The 17,900-nt window shown below is 36.2% G+C and overlaps 2 protein-coding genes across 8 annotated transcripts in view; one reads left to right on the top strand and one right to left on the bottom strand.

Moving 5' to 3' along the window:
• Positions 1–17,900, bottom strand: part of LOC145664266 (iron-sulfur cluster assembly 2 homolog, mitochondrial) — a 114,887-nt gene that overhangs the window by 11,878 nt on the left and 85,109 nt on the right. The window contains exon 1 of one of the 3 annotated variants that reach the window (XM_081730784.1): positions 4,317–4,415. The exons of 1 other annotated variant lie outside the window; for it this stretch is intronic. In XM_081730784.1, the coding sequence (XP_081586910.1) occupies positions 4,317–4,396 (80 nt within the window). In that variant the 5' untranslated portion in view covers positions 4,397–4,415. Of the gene's footprint in view, positions 1–3,953; positions 4,109–4,316; positions 4,416–17,900 lie in introns of those variants that run through there. One more of the 3 variants, XM_081730786.1, reaches the window with a different exon arrangement.
• Positions 4,544–17,900, top strand: part of Pkc98E (Protein kinase C) — a 281,404-nt gene continuing 268,047 nt past the window's right edge. For all 5 annotated transcript variants that reach the window (XM_081730782.1, XM_081730780.1, XM_081730781.1 and 2 more), the window contains exon 1: positions 4,544–4,945. In XM_081730782.1, the coding sequence (XP_081586908.1) occupies positions 4,607–4,945 (339 nt within the window). In that variant the 5' untranslated portion in view covers positions 4,544–4,606. The remainder of the gene's footprint in view (positions 4,946–17,900) is intronic.

Here is a 17,900-nt window from a genome sequence, read left to right as displayed (position 1 = left end):
AAAGGTACAGTTCAGTGAGGCCATCATAAACATGCAATATATATTCCAACCGAGTAGAATAAACTTCTCTTCTTCAAGTTTTCTAATATGTTGGCTTTCTCTTCAGATTTCGTAACAAGTGACGTGTCATCTGCAAACTGTATACACCTAATCATTCTACCTCCTACTGAACTGCCGTTTTCAGTTTGTAGGCTCTTTTTCACTATCTCTTTTAAACAGATAATAAATATTGTTGACGACAGACAGCATTCCTGTCGAATTCCCCTTCCAATTGCACTCTCCTCTTTCATTTCCTCCCTAAGATTCACGAAATTATATTCTATTAGTGGCCTCCTTTTGAAAGATATAGGTAACGCTGAAAGTGTCCATCACTTGACTCAGCACAATTTTCTATGAATTTTAAAATGTGCACTTTTACTTTACGGCCCAACCACAATGATTTCGCACAGCACGCGTCTCAACGTCCTAATACTGCGCTACTCCCCTGCCTCCTACTTTTCCCTGAGCAGTCACAAAACAAATCTCGTGAAAGCATACCTACTGAAAATAGGAAGTCCTTAACAAACCACACGTTTTAAAGTAATCTGTTATGACTTTTCTAAGAACTATTTATAATCATTTTTAGATGAGTGATTTTTTAAAAGATTTTTCTACACTCTCCATTTAGAAATAACTATGTGGCTCATGTTAGCTTTGCTATAGTAATTCCAAATAGAAATGATAGTCTCTGACCAAACCATAACGTTTTTTATTAAAATATTGATGTGTAAGTAACTAAACCCCTTTGGCTTCATCAGAAAAATTATTGAAAGAATACCAGTGAGACCATCTGTTATGATGTTATTATTTCCAAGATGCTAAATAAGAAATGTTCCTCTTATTTAAATATTCTATATGCATTCTATAGCTTACTTAATTAAAATTTTTTTAGTCATTGCTAAACGATTTAATACAATGCATATTAAACACAAAGCTAAAGCTGTACGTACCGAACGCACCCACAACTGCAAATTGCTCCGCGTGTCGAGGATGACAAGAAATCTTTGCTGAAACGTTTACGGTGAAACATAGTCTGGATTTTTCTGGCGACTACAGCTTTAGTTTTAAATTTACAATCATGTTTCTCATAGCTTTCCTAAGTTTATTATTCTACATTTAGCACCAATGAAAAGTCACTAATACGATTTGAACTTGTAATGGATTAGGTGACAATTTTTGTAGAAAACAGTGTGTTTATAGTCATGCTTGTGCGGTCCTTTTCAACTTTAGCTATACTAAATGAAAGTAATGTCAAGTTATCCGGTGCAAATCTTTTGCAAAAGATACACTTATCGAAAGAATTTCAATTTCAATGAAGAACTGCTTTTAGTGGAGATTTGAAGTTAACCTGATTTAAAGATAGTAAACAACTTGAATAGCTAGTACGTCTTAATTGCTATTTTAATGTTAATTACTAATTTATCATTATAACTTTATAGTAAGTTCTGTTGAATATATTGAAACCATAAAGTAAAATATTCCTAGGAATATTTTTACTCTATGCTGAAACTACTGAATTTTTATTAGTACTCAAAAAAGACTGCGCTTACGTTTCAATCAAGTTATCATAATTACAACAAATATCAATACTAAAGTTACCTCACATTGAGCTGCAAAATATTAGTAACGTCCAGAAAATGAAATGAAATCTTTGAGTTTTACGGCCCACGCTTATGCCGGTTAGGCTAAAGGAGACGGTGATGATGAGTGATGAATGAAATGGTGGAATAAAGAAAGTGGAAGGAAATGGGAGAACCCGGAGAAAACCCACACACACAGTGTTTGTCCACCACAAAGTTCACTTGGAGGGAGCTGGGATCGAACCCGGGACCCCAAGCACCAGAGGTTAACGCTCTACCACTGAGCCACCGCGGCCCCTAGTAACGTCCAGATTAACAATAAGTCCACAAAATAATATGTCAGTGCTTCCATCCACATATATATACCGAGGAAAGTAAAAAAAGAAATGTTTACGTACAGGTAAGCTTTAGATGAGTACAGGGATAATAGCTGTGCTTAGTAAAGTTCGCCCTCTGATGCTTTAAAACATCAACAGTGAATTTCAGTCTTTATGGTCATGCATCCACAAGGATACTGCGTAACTCTTTGGCAGATGTGGGAACCTGGGTGAGTGAAGGTACCAATTAGAACGATGACGAGTTGAATTAATCCACGAAAATAGATTATGTGTGTGTATGTAATAATTCTGGGGTTCACTCGAGCAGACGGCTCTACCAAAAACAAAATTTATAGGTAAAATACGATGTCAAACACTTTTCGTAAAAGAAGTAGAGTGTGAATATAAGTAATTTCTGTCATTAGATATCATATTGAAATACATTTTAAATGGGAGTGAACGTATTCTAAGTGTAACTATTTACTGAAGCGGAAGAATACAAGAATGCGAAAAAGGTGGAAATAAATGGCGAAAATGTTCTGTTCGTGTTAGCAATGAACATTTGTGATGGGTATAGTGCAAACATACGATTTTATTACAAAGAGTTGTGTGATAAAGAGCGTCATACTATAAAGTTTTTGGAGCGTTATGGTATGTTGAAATTTAAAATCAACTATGCGAAGTGTGAAAAAAAAAAAAAAAAAAAAAAAGAGTAAAAATTCAAAACAGGCGAATTTCTCCTCGCAGCGGACCATTTGTACCCGGGAAACTAAAGAAGCCATTTTGAAAGTAAGAATTATTACGATTATTTAAGTGTTTTCGAAGGTGAAAATTATTGCGGATATTTTATGTATTTTTCAACTATCCTGACGCGACTGCTCCCTACGGACGCACCCCTCGCTCTGCTCGGGCCCCCCTGCTGCGCTCCTGCCCTGACTCAGATAGCATTCGTGCTTTTAGTGGCTACCTAGTACAAGTTGGTTCGTGGTTTATGCATTAGCTCTTCATTTAGTGCATGCTTTGCAAGAAGAAATCGGAAAATGCAATAAATATGTGAAAATTTGGTAGAGCCGTCTGCTCGAGTAATGCCTAATTCTGATAATTTTCTTTTGCAGGATTGATGCAGATTTACAATACACCGTAATAAAAATTGTAATTTTACTGTTAAAATGAGGGAGTGCATAGGAAAGAGGACCATCCAAAAATATTAATTTCCACTAACGGAGCATATTTGTACACGTAGGATTACAGGTGTCAAACCATTACAATACGGTTAAAAAGAGTGAGTGCATTTAAAAGAATGTGTAATATTAATTTCTGTCGACTGTTTCTGCGCAATGGAGAGAATGTGTTCTAACCAATACAAGTGCGCGATATAAAATGCCTTTTCCACTATCCTCGTCGCTGACGTGCCTGCTCCCTAAGGACACCCCTTCACGCGGATCCCTGCTGTGTTCTTGCCCTGACTCGTTAGATAGCATTCGTGCAGTTTAGTGGGCACCTAGCATAGGCCTTGTAGGTATTTTTGGTAGAATTTTTATGGAATTTGCCCGGACGTGTAATTATACCCATAAGGGGAACACATCAATATGCATGCACATTATTGATCGGTATGCAATTATGTGGACAAATGCCAAGGATAATGTCTTAGGGAGTAATTGGGAACACAATAAGTGAATTCATAAAGAAAAAATTGACGGCATACTAGAAAATCTGAACTATATAACAACCCTGCTTTATATCGTTTATATTACTTTTAGTTTGCTACTTTAATTATCAATATGTCATTTTTTTTTTAAAATACATTCCTTAGGCATTGATATTCCATTATGAAAAAAATTTCTGCAAGTCTACCTATAAACATATATGTACATGTAAACATTCTGATGAAGCTCCTGAAGGACTAATGGAACATGAAAATAAACTGTCATGCAATAAAAACACAATTTACTATTCATAAAGATTGCAAGGTGCAATTTTGATTTCTTTTTATGTTTGTATTATTCTCTCATCACACCTTATTACTGTTGTTCGTACGGAACTCATCAATTTCAACATGAACCAAACGGAATAACTACTATCATACACACAGCGCCGATCCTCACAGGACGTCAGCTCAACACCTCTAGCAGAAGCAGAACACAAGATCAATAAGTTGCCTCAGTTTTCTATTGCTATTCGCAGATGGCACTAGTTATCTCAACAGCTGATACCGAATCTGCCTTCTGCTCATGCGAATATCTGTGCAGTTATGGATCGAACTCCGATCTAAATGTCATGACTAGACGTGAGGGCACTCAAGAACAAACCTCGCATGCACTTAATTGCTCTGTTTTTATTATTGACATGGTATGAAGTTGTTCAGGTACCGTGTACATACCTTGAATTACTGCGACAGGCTGCATGACACCTGAAATTTTGTTGAAAACTACGCACCAGCACTCCTGTTAATGTCGCCATGTTGATTCTGACGTAACGAGAGGCATTGTGGGATAGCTAATTAGAGTGCAGGGAATTTTTATCAAGTCTACCTTCATGGCTGTCAAGAAAGCTTTGTTTTTGGAAGATATTTTAAGAGTTTCCCTATGCGGTTGATGTATCTTTTTGTTACTTGAGTGCCCTACCGGATCCGAGGAAGAGTTTAGTGTTAATTGTGTGTTATACGACCCAATGTTTACTGGAACCGTAAGGCTGAAAATATGCGAGGCTTGCGACTTAAAACAAACGGATTTTCAGAAGCGGCATAATATGGGATTCGGCAAACCAGAGGAGCAGCCGATTGATCCTTATGTGGCGATAGATGTTGACGAAAATCATATAAATCGTTCAAGTACAAAATCTAAAACTTATAAACCTGTTTGGAATGAGTGTTTTACCACCGAAGTGCAAAATGCTGTAAACCTTGGATTGACTGTTTTTCACGATGCCGCCATCGCGCCGGATGCTTTTGTGGCGAATTGCAATATTCCATTCGAGGAATTGGTACAAAGAGATCATTCGGACATTTGGGTATGCATTTAGTTATCAGTTTAATATTTTACAAGCTATAGCTTAAGTCAGATATGTTTGTGATGTCAGTGTGTCAATCGAAGGGGGCTTGGCCCAAACTGTCATTTTGTTTTTAATGATTATTTTTTTTAAGTTTGTGCTGCAATATTTTTATTTTAAGTGTTAAATAATTATTCAGTATCATCAATATTTATGTGTCTTAGCGGTTGCTTACAGGCTTTTAGTTGTTCTGTGTATATTTAATTATGTTTATACAATATCTTATTATTATAAGTACTGTCAACGTGAGTGACAGGCGTACTTGTCACACGAAATGCATAAGCTAATAGCCTGCTTAGAGTGAGCTTCTAAATATACTAATTCAGTGTTAATTAATCTATGTTTATTAATTTATAAATATGCGGTGAATTAGCTTTGGAGGTGGAATTACCGTTATTTTGAAGCACGACATTTGTCGTGTGTAGGAGGGGGATTCCCCAGTTTGGTAATTTTGTTTCAACGCGTTATATTAAACACTTCATTATAGAGAAAGTTACATGAATTTTGGCATATTTCCTTTTTACCTTGCACGCTGAAAATTGATGCTGTAGCAACTCGAGTTATTTCTATTTTCCAATAGTGAGTACGCGGTTTTTTTTTTCTTTTTGGATAAGTTCTAATTATGGGGGAGGGACAATTTTTTTTAGGAGTTCGTTTTTTTTTTTTTTTTTTTTTGATAACTAGCTATAGCCTAATTTTGACTAGGTTAGGTTAGCTTACATTACGTTGTTGTTTACCTTAATGGTTTGTATTGGCCCCTCGCAGTTAAAATTAACCCTTTTTTCTATATTCTTTACCCCTTATTCATGTAACCGACATGTGAATTCATTGTATGCTGGCTTAAGTGTAATAGCTTTGATAACTAGCTCTCTTGTTTCTATAGTTTCCACCGTATGCAGTTGCCAAGTTATCGTGAGTCTTTAACTATTGTTTTTCATGTACATGATTAAGATTCAGTCCCTCCTTAGGATAGTTAACAAAGTAGATACGGTACCGGTACTGTAGGTTTAATTAATCAATTGAATTTAATGGTGTGAGTAAGAAAAGAGGAGAAAACGTCGAACACTAATTATTTTCAAATTGCAGTTTCCGTGAAGACAGTAGGTTTATCAGTATCTCAGGAGGTTAATGGCTTTGAAAATTGCATTTTGAAACACTACGTTAACTGTGTTACAGACGATTTATTACGAGGCACGTAGACAGAAGTTTATTTCGGGAAGGATTCAAATTCAATTTGAGGATAAATTATATTAACATTTATTTAAAAAAATCACCCCTAGAATTAGTCTAAATTTACGGAAAAATTGGGATTTCGATGAGGTCCGGATCCCTAGGACCCACCCTTTCGATACCGATACACCCCTGTTAATTACACTTGTGCGGAAATCATTTTAAAAAGTGCTAAAGTTTTTCAGAAATGATTGGGTGAGTTCGAGGTTGCTAACTGATGGCGACGTCAGCTTTAATTTTTGAGGAGGAAAGGAGCAGAAAAAGCTTTGGGAGGTAACTTTCGTTATTATTATGAGGGAAATATTTTTATATTGCTTGACAAATATTGAAATCCAATATGTTTGAGAATAGTAGATGTAGCTCCTTCCCCTCTGGCGTTGTCACTGGTGCTTAGTGGTGTTTTGAATAGGTTAAATAAATTTAGAGAAAAATGTACTGTTTTAAAAAGTGCCATATCGATTAATTTAATTACAAATATAATATTTGGATGGGTGAATAGTTAAGGGTACAGTTTTGGTTGCAGATTTCGTACTTAAAAGTATAGAAATTTTTACCTCACCTCCTCCCCTAGGTAATCGTTACTGAAATTTAATGGAATAATCTTAACTTCTGTCCACACTTACAAGTTTTGCTTATAAACTGTGAAATTTCTGAAGGAAACAATCGGTGAAGTAGTGCCATTTGAGAAAAGTTATTGATTTTTCTCTTTCATTTAGTTTGCTCTCAAATATTTCCCAGATTTGTGAAAGTATTATAAATAAAACGAAATGAGCTGTAAGTTCAAGTAAATGATCTACTGATATTAAAAAGATTTCAGTCTGCATAAAATAAGAATTGAGAGAAGCATTAAAAATATATATATTAGTAGTTATCTCGTAAACAATTACTTGTTCTGGTTGTCACGTACATTGACCTTGGCGATCAGAGATTGAAGAATATTGCTTCGCGCTGAGCTCTTGATTATTCTGTAATCAACCGTAACACTGTTCCCGGTGAGTATGCGAATCTCACTCTATAATTAAGTCATCAGCAATAAATTTCATGCGCCGCTTTATTTGAATCTTAGCCATATTTCCTAACACAGTTTAAAAGTTCGCTGGATCACACCACTTTATCTGTCAAATACTTATAATATCTTTGTATCATTTGAACGTAATTTTTGAAAATGTGTACATATATATACAGAGCGTTCAAAAAGTCTCTATACACCTGAATTGTCACATACTCAAAGCAACGAGAAAATTATTTTACTCAAAATTTATTATATTTTATGGCATAAAAGCACTATGTACAGGGCGTAGCATATACACACACACGTTTTCACAGCAAATGTAGGAAATGTCCTCCATGAGCCTCCTGAGCTTGAACACGATTCAGATGTATAGAGACTTTTTGAACGCTCTGTATATATATATATATATATATATATATATATATATATTCATTCATTCTATTTAGTTCGTTCGTCAGCTCGGCGAAGTAGAAAAAAATAAGATGGGAAATCATAGACAGGGTTGTAATCTACCAGATATTTTATTTTGTTTCTGTCGTAGATATTATCTTCTGTTCTTGATGTAGGGACAAGTTAATTAAATATTAATAGGAAATATAATTTTTTTATCCGGTCCCAAGCAAATTATGTACGTCTTGCTCGTTATTTTTTTGTTAGGTTTTGAAAGTAATTTTAGTGGGATTTAGGCGTACTATGATTTACCAATCGTTATGATCTCTGTGTTCAGCAGAGAACTGTACTTGAGTTGCTCTTTTCGTTACGAAGTTGTAGCATGTGATCATGTAGCAAGGCAGAGGGAGCGCGCGCACATGATGCAACTGTACAGTAAGTCCTTGCATCACTAAGGTGTCGTCAATTGAACAGATATCATCATTCTAGTCTTTACTTTTTTCTTGAGTAAAGTGCTCTGTATTATTTATGAATCTTAATTTTTATTTATTTATTTATTTCGCAGAAGCATAAATTTTTCGTTTCATATGTTTCTAAGCATCTGAACTGTTCGAACAACTCACCGCTTCATCATTCAAGTTGAATAAATAAATAAATAAATAAATGAATAAACAGTCGTGTTGAATAAATATTCATCTTTTATCAGCCCTTAAGGTTTATATGTTGTATGACTTCTGGCGTCAAAATTTTTATCTTGTTCATAAATCGCATTATGTCTTCAAAGGTCTTTCTAACGTATTGTATTTTTTGTTGAAATAAATATATATTCATTCTAACCCGTAAGTTTCTGCAGATTCATTCATGAATCTTCCAAATAGTGCGTTTATGCTTAATTGTCAATTTTTGAAAATCTGATTCAGCGAAGTTTCCAATATCAAATCTCGATTTCATTTGTTGGAATATGATGGTTTACATTTTAAATATGCTCCCTTCACGTGAAATGGGTATTGCGGTGCGTGTTGTCTCGAATTCTATCCCGGTGTCTGTACCTGCTTAAGATAAATGCTTCCGAATCCACTTTAAGCTATTGCCTCGTCTTTTGTAGCCTGGGTGTTGAAAAAGGACGTTGTGCTGTAGTCAGTTAGTTTAAATTTTTAATCCTAGAACTGGATTGTTTGGAGTAAGACAATATTAAAATATCCTTTTATGTGTTGTATTAACAAGCTTCTTCGAAGTTAGAGCACAGCAAGTAATGTTTTGATTGCGTATATTCAATGAGAAATAAAATTACTGCTTCTTCTTTCTGACACATTGTTAGTTTAACCCACGCCTTTCCCAAAAACTACCCATCTGAACGAAAATACAATAGAGCTGACTGGAAGTATGCATACTGTTGAACGATTTCCACCGATTATATCATTTGATTGAGAGAATATTGCAGTAGAATTTTCCTTGAACGACGATAATCCATCAGCTCACCTTGTGAGTAGCAGAAATCTGCTTAGGTACTGTGTGTGTGTTCAGTTTAAGGCAGCTACTGTACGACATCCCTCAGTAGCGTATTTATTGTTGAAGAGGTTACATTTTGTTTACTAGTGTTTTTATAAGTGAGTTCAATAAACTCAAAGGTACCCACTGTTGCTCCTCCAAACTTATAAATCGTTTAACAGGTAGCAATGTCACGTGTGCATTGCATGAAGGAGTTCGGTTTCTATGGCTTGATACTACTCAGTAATGAAACTAGGAGTGGTAATACGTACTGTCACTACCGGTTTTAGTAGATAGATTATAATGGAGATAGAGTATATTCTTTGAACACTCAATCGATTAATAATAATAAAAACTTCTCGATATCGTTTTCGCTCTGAATTATTATTGAAACCGGAAGTTGTAGTTTGTTTCTGTCACTTTCAGATCTAGTAGGGAGTAAAGAATCCAGATAAGGTGTATTGTTGGGAATTTTAATCGATTGTAGGAATCCGCTTCTCTTTATCTATTACAGTTTTTACTCTATAGTGTAGTGATCACCGTTAAATCCGAAAGGGTTGGTTTTCCCTCCTCCCGGTTTTAATAGGGGTTAGGATCGATGTGGAATATATTCTTGGAACACTTCAAAAGACGCTTGTCGCCATCTAGTACCGTTTGTGCTGTACAGCGATTTGAAACCGGAAATGGTTGATTTCCACCACTTCCGGTGTAAGTGTCCAGTATCCATTAACGAACTCGATTCCTAATATTTGACCCACTATGTCCTAACCAAAATCGATAATGGTCCGTCAACTCCTGAATGGACATATACGCACGGGTTGACTTTATAAATATACAGTATAAAGAAGTTTTGATAAACCACTTATAAAGATTATATTAAACATCGAACTTTCCTTATCCCTACCAAATACCGTGCATTAACGAAGTTTTGACAATGCTTACAGCTGGCAGCCGAAATTCGACATATATTATAGATTCTTTATATATATATAATATGTGTGTAATTTGGAAAAGCAAAAGTGAGTGCTTTTGATTTCATTGATAATTGCTTTTGAGGCTGTTTAAATTACAATCAAAACTGCGTTGGTTACAGTTTTTTTTTGTTTTTTTTTTTTAATAAATTCTTTTGAATAAATTAGTCAGTTTCAAGCAAGATAGATTGATTTAAATCAAAATGATTTTCGTTTAAATCAAATTTATTTTGCTTAAAACAGAAATAGATTGTGAGATATCTGTTCTTTCTGGGACGCTAATCGAATTAAGTCTGAAACTTGCATCTTAATCTGTATGATAACAGGATCGTCATCCAAAAAATGGAATGAAATCTTGAGTTTTACGTCCCACGATTATGTCGTATGGACTAAAGGAGACGGTGAAGATGAGAAATGAATGAAATGGTAGAAGAAGAAAGTGAATGGAAACGGGAGTACCTCGAGAAAACCGACGCACACGGTATTTGTCCACCACAAAGTCTACTTGGTACGAGTTGGGATCGAACCAGGGACCTTACCAGAGATGATCGATCTACCGCAGAGCCACCGCGGCCCTTGATTTTAATCAGTTTGAACAAAATGTATCGTATTTTGTGATTGGTTAATGGGCCAAGAATTTTGACAGTGCATTTTTAATCATTTCATATTATGTAGGAAACTTAAGGAGAAAACTCGAATCCGTTTAAGATGTAATACTCACAATTTTTAATTTAGAATTGTGCATATCATTGACCGTAACTAGAACGTATACGTGTATATTGCGGACTGAGCGTTTGAAATAAATGTTTGAACATAATTACTACCAGCGATGATTTTAGGGGTGGCCCGGGTGAGAATCACCCCCCAGCCACGAAATTTCCCCGGGCCATTCAACTTACCATGCTCAATGTAGATTCCTAGGATTTTCCACCCCTCATGTATTGAATTTTCGCGGAGAAAATGTTCTAAAATCATCACTGCTTATTAACTAGATCAAACTGTTTCGCTTTTGTTTAGCGATGTAGAGCCAGCTTTTTATTATTATTATTATTATTATTATTAGATTCGATCGTTTTATTGTTCCAATACGGCAAATTAGGTTAGGTTAAGTTACCAATATTTAATTCATATAGTATTGCCGAGCGAGCATTAGCGAGTGAAGTCGGGTTAGTGCCCCGCAGAGCGCGTTTTCTGTCTTCGTTACGAATATTTCACTTTCTTTTTCCACATAAGTCACTATAACGTTCAAATTCGGTAATCTAGAGCTAAATTAGGTAAAATTTTCATCACACTTTCCTCAAACTTCTGTAAATCCTGTTTTTTTGCCATTTTTGACACCCTCCCCCTATCTCCGAACTGTTACCCTGTGTTTTTATGATGTCTTTTTGATTAAAATGCATATCCTAAAGGAAGGGTGTCAAGGTGGATCAGAGTTGATATCAAACATAGTGTGACTCAGGAGCCTCTCAGTCTTTGAAAATGAAATTAGATATATGAACTCATCATTAAAAATAATTCGACACTTATTCCAGCGTTAAAAAAAAAAAAAAAAAAAAAAAAAACTAAGGCAGGAGGGTGAAATTCGTATTTTTTTTTTCCCTCCATATATAAATTGACGTTATCTGTCTCATCATTACGGGGAAACAACTGAACCGTTTGAAATTAGTTTGAACCAATTTTTATTACGTTACGTTTATTAAAATCCATATCCTAAAGGAGAAGAGGTGGAAGAAGAGGTTTAAAATTATACCAGACATTTAGTATCTCCTGAGCCCCTAATGGTCGGAAGATGAAGCTTCTGTATGACTTCCTTATTATAATTTAGTGACCATGTCCACCGGCGTTTTGGAAAATTCCACCTCTCAGGCAGAAGAAAGTAATTTCCGTTACTCTCGGTATATAAAAATAACATCAACGTTGTCTGTTTAATTATCACGGGAAAACAGGTAAACCGTTTGGAATGAATTTTTGAGCATAGTTAGCACTTGACTGGAACCAGGTTTTTATATTGTCACTTTCACCAAAACACGTATCCTATGACATACGTATTTCACGAACCCTTCAAGTTAGACAAATGGAACTCTGTACCGTATATAATTTTTCTATTGAAATTAATTTGGAAGGTATCCTAGGGTTTTTCACAAGTTCTCTCTCTATGTGAGGAACATTTAATTTTCCATTTTGCACTCATAAAATGTCGAAAGTAAGGGCAGCATGAATTTTTAAACGTAAATTAGTTGACCTGGGTTAGTTTTATTGAATTGAAATAAGTATTCTAAGGAGGGTAGATTTTTGGCGAACAATAACGGCCACACCGTTTTCAAGTGTTTTTAAAGCTAATACTTGGGAATCGAGTAGGGTTTCTGTGTTTTCGTTTCGATTCAAATATATATATGGGGGCGCGGTGGCTCAGTGGTAGAGCGTTCACCTCTGGTGCTTGGGGTCCCGGGTTCGATCCCAGCCTCCGCCAAGTGAACTTTGTGGTGGACAAACACCGTGCTCGTGGGTTTTCTCGGGGTTCTCCCGTTTCCTCCCACTTTCTTCATTCCACCATTTCACTCATCTCTCATCATCACCGTCTCCTTTAGCCTAACTGGCATAACCGTGGGACGTAAAACTTAAAGTTTTCATTTAATTTCAAATATATATATGCAAAGAGGGTAAAAAAGAGGGCTGAAAAATTCCTTTCATGTATTTGCCATTTCTTCCCGTGCTAAGAAAGGAGATTCGGCTAGTTGTTAATTCTCGAAATAGGAAGAAAATTAATATATTCAGGGTGTTAATGAAATATACCGACAAACTGTAAGAGCTGATTCCTCACATCAAAGTAAGTGAAAAAGTTCCTATGCACCTATGACGAAAAGTGCATAGTTCTAGAGCGAGGGCTGTCCAAAATCGCGAAAAATTCAAATTTCAAGAGGCCAAATTTCGAATTCCAGAAACTGTGGATGGTGGTCCTTATCAGCGTGAAGGGAGCCACGCATACACAATTCAGAAGTGCATATTTCGTCAATTTTCAATAGGTGTACGGAGTATTTTCTAAGGGTGTAATACTCAGATATCTCAATCGAGTTTTCAGATATACCTTGATTTCAAGGAGGGTCCAAAGTAGATAGGAGGTAAGCCTTAGAAAATCAGAATGGACATCCAGTGGTTCGGAGGGAAGTCGGAAGTGTTAGGAACCGGGAGCTCCATCTTTTCTGTGTTCGGAATAACATGTGATGCAATGTACTTCGTCACGGTATATTTCACGTCTTCTTCACTAATGAGCGTGAAAGAAATCATTTCAGCATGCGTTTTCCCGAGTACGAGAGACCGTGCTGCTGATGATCCTTAACACATCGCGCCAAAGGATTCCGTATTCACTACTATCAAAGCTTATCGTTTGCTTACTTTGGACCAATCATAAAGTCAGAGCATATCTCAAAATTCACCCTGCATGGAATACTCTGTACACCCATTGAACATTAATGAAATATGCATTTTTGGATTGCGTATGCGTGACTTCCTTTATGCTGATAAGGACCACCATCCACAGTCTCTCGAATTCGAAATAGGGCCTCTTGAAATTTGGCTTTTTTTCGCGATTTTGGACAGCCTTAGCTCCGAAACTATACGCTTTTGCCCACAGGTCCATATGAACTTTTTCTCTTATTTTGATGTAAGGGATCATCTCTTACAGTTTGTCGGTATAGTTCATTAACACCCTGTATATATAAAAAGGCCGTTCTTGATTAGAAACACCTTATTTCTTAAAAAAAAAAAAAAGTTGCGTATTATGGTATTATTTTTGCCATACCACGTACAGGTAATTTTCAGGTAGCTCAGTGGTAGAGTACTTATCTCTAATGTGTGGAGTTCTTGGTTCGATCTCCAGCCAGGTAAGTTTATAGTAGACATAGTCGTATCTGTGAATTTTCTCAGGATACTCCCGTTTCGTCCCAAATTTTCATCATCATTCACTTGTCTTAATTATTGTCTCCCGTAGCCTAAAAGACATAAACGTAGGACGTTAAGCTGAAAGATTTTATCACATAATAAAAGAAATCTGAAACCCTGTAGTTTACTAGTTAAAAAAAGAATATAATCAAGTACGAATACGAGTGATTTCAATTTAAAAATCAACAAAATGTTTTAATCGTTATTTTTTCAGTCATGATTTCAAGAGAGATTTCTTTTCTCCTTGTAAGGAAAGATGAATCGATTCAAAACTCTGTATGGTTTAAGTTATTGATCAAATTAGAAAAAAAAAAATTGTATTATTAATATAATGTACTATTCCATACGAAAACCTGGGAGATTAATTAGGGTACGTTTTAGATAGCCACGTATATCTGTCAAAGACTTTTTGCTTCAGTGTCGAAATCTGTTAGCTTGGCAAGCGACAATAAACATATAAGCAGGTAAGTACTGTTTTACAGCACATATCGAAAGTGTTAACTGTGTTATCAAGTTTGCATTCGTGTTGGGCGTCATGACTTTTCTTTGACCTCAATTTAAATCAGTATAATAGTTTCAATCAGTATAACAGTTCTATTCTATTCACTGTCCGTTCTTTGTATGGAAAGAATAAGGATTAATATAATGCAAAACTGTAAATTTAATTATTATTATAGAAATTTTCCCCTTTAGAAGCGAAATTTTCAAAAAATGTTGAAACACGTGTTCGGTCATTTTTAATTTGAGAGTTTATCTAATTTCACTTCTCTAGTTTAAACGAATCATCACATTTGGTATTTTCTGAATAGAAAAAAAAGGAGAATTTGAATATAGAATTTATCCCCTTAAGAGCGAAATTTTCAAAAAGTCTAAAACACATAGTTTTTGTGAAATTAAGAGTCGATATCCCGAATTTTGGAAAGTCTGGTCAGAACCTTGGCAATTACAACATATGTAAATTTAAGTGAATTTGATTTAAACCCCTGTTTCACAAGAGTACGTAGTTGTACTCAAAATCACATGTGTCCTGCACACCGACTTAAAACTATCGTTTTCTGAGCTTTATGCCTATAAGTACCGCGAAACGTTTTCATATATTAATATCAGTGAATTTCGTTTAGATATATGTCAGTTGCATTCGTGGGACACACTAACGTGAAGCACACTTCTACTTCGCAACTGTGGTTCGTTCTTATTGTGACCGACGGTAGCTAATGGTACTGGGTCGTTAACTGTCACTACTTTCCTGTGATCTGTGTATTGTGCAAGTGTGGGGACAATCGGATATTTCTTTCCCGGTGTTGCAGTGTTGCTCACAAGGCTGGGATTGCCATGTGTTTCGTCCAGGGGGAGGGGGGGGGCGATCGGGGCTATCGCCCCCCCAGAAGAGGAAACTTTCTTATTTTATATATATATAAAGAAAACCCATCCCAAAGTTTGAAGCCCTTTAAAATAGAAGTATGACAACCCCCCGCAGAAGTCGGTCCTGGATCCGCCCCTGGTTTCGTCTCAATTAAAATTTAACAAGTAGCAGTGTTACGTGTACACTACGTGAAGGAGTTTGATCTTATTGCGTGATATTTTCTCAATATTTAAATAGGAAGTGGTATAAATTTACCACTTCCGATTTTAGTAGAGAGATAAGAGTGGAAATGAAATATATTCTTGGGACGCTTAATTGATTACAGAAAACCGCTTCTTTCTATATAATATATGTTGCCCTTTTTACCCTATAGCGATCAAGAGCACCCTTGTGGCTAAGCGGTTAGCGTACGCGCCTTTGGGAGACTCGAGTTCGATTCCCGGCCGGAGCTCACGCGGTTCGGCTTCTATGTTATCAGTAGGTCCACGTCTCATATAGCCTCGCTGCTCAAAGGGGTGCTAAACTAAAATAAACTCAATTCTATAGCGATCAGCCTTAAAACCGGAAGTGGTTGATTTTGTCAAGTTCCGGTAGAAGATTAGAACAGTGATGGAGGCCGCGGTGGCTGAATGGTAGAGCGTTCACCTCTGGTGCGTAGGGTCCCGGGTTCGATCCCAGGCCCCGCCAAGTGAACTTTGTGGTGGACAAACACCGTGTGCGTGGGTTTTCTCGGGGTTCTCCCGTTTCCATCCGCTTTCTTCATTCCATCATTTCATTCATTTCTCATCTTCACCGTCTCCTTTAGCCTAACCGGCATAACCGTGGGACGTAAAATTCAAAGATTTCATTTCATTTTAGAACAGTGATAAGTATATTCTTGGAGCCTAATTGATTGCAGAAAACCGGTTTTAATTGTCTGTTAATTTTTTACTCTATAACGATCTACGTAAACACCGGAAGTTGTTGATTTCTGCCACTTCCGGTTTTAGTAGAGGATTAGGGTGAAGGTAGAATATATATATTTTTTGGAACGTTAATTGATTATAGATAACCGCTTCTTACTGTCTATTACAGTTTTTATTCTGTGGCAATCAACGTTAAAATCGGAGATGTCTGATTTACACCATTTTTGGTGTGAACCCGATCGCAGAACTTTTTGTCTTTCTGTGATGAGCTTTTGTAAGTCAAAAATTTTGTACATGAATTCTTCAAAAATTTTCTGCAGAAGAAATACTTCATTGTTAGAAATACGCTTTACGCGACGTTATATATAAACTTCGAACTATATTTATGCGATTCGTTCGTGCATTTAAGACATCTACACATAGCAGGTATGTTTGTATACTTTTCTGTTGGCTATATTATTTTTCCTCTGGCAGTTTTTCTGCATAGGCACGGAAAAGTTTCTGGGATCACATCGCAGATCACGGCATGTTCTGCTAGGGGGTGTGTGAATAGGGGTAAAGAGAGCTACACTAAATAGATTCGAATAACCGCTTTTCGCTACCTCTTTGTTGGTTTTCCTCTATGTAGATTAGTATTAAAACCGGAAGTTATAATAGACTTCTATCACTTCTGTTTTAGTACAGAGTTAAAAGATAGAGATGAAATGTATTCTTAGAACGCTTAATCGGTCTCAGCATACCACTTCTCGCTATCTACGTATTAAAGTTTTTCTCCATAGTAATCAACGTAAAAAACGGAAATTGATTTCTACCACTTCCGGTTTGATTATCGCCTCCATCGGTGAACTCGATTCCTAATTTTTAACCCTCTACATCCTAGTAAAGTTTGGAGGTAAGTCATCGAGTAGTTCTTGAGTTGTTTTGTTTCGTGGGCGGACATGTGGACAGGAAAATGCAATTCTTTCGTTGGCAATACTAATGGCAAGTGTTTTATTACATTGTATCAATATACCATAATGTTTTAAATTAAACCTTTATCGTGTTTCGCGATTTGGAAGAGAGAAAAAAATCTGTAATTTCCAGCAAGCGTTTACGACCTTTTCCGTGACTATATAATCTATATAGTAACCTTTGGCATGGGGACCCGAGTTCAATTTCCTGTAAGGGATTGTATGAAATGAAATTCCTAGTATTATGTGTATTGTTGTGCCCTTTAGAGTAAGCGAGACACATAATTAATAAAAGTAAATGATTATGAAGTAGCTGATGGAATGATAATGTGCGAAGAAGCTGGAGAGTCTGAGAAATTACACAGACACAATTTGTCCATCACAAACTCTCGTGCCCGAGGTACGAACCAGGGAGACCTTTGTCACTGAGCCTTTTTAATCATATAAAATAGCCATATAGAAAACAATCACAGGCTAGTCTTGCTAACCTATGCTTTAACTATGCATATTAAGACTTTCCCACTTCATGGCAGTACGTTAACAGCAGTCATTGAATATAACTGAAAGTTTGGGAAGCAATCTTCAGCCATCGTTTGTTTAAGAAATTCTGGTCAGGGGCATGGTCTTTTTTTTTTTTTTTTTTTTTTTAACAAGACTGTGTTGTGTGA

This window comes from Thermobia domestica, chromosome 11 (assembly GCF_964235325.1).
Source record: "Thermobia domestica chromosome 11, izTheDome1.hap1.1, whole genome shotgun sequence".
Taxonomy (NCBI): domain Eukaryota; kingdom Metazoa; phylum Arthropoda; class Insecta; order Zygentoma; family Lepismatidae; genus Thermobia; species Thermobia domestica.
Note: the sequence above shows the minus strand (reverse complement) of the source record. Positions and strands in the feature narration are given on the sequence as shown.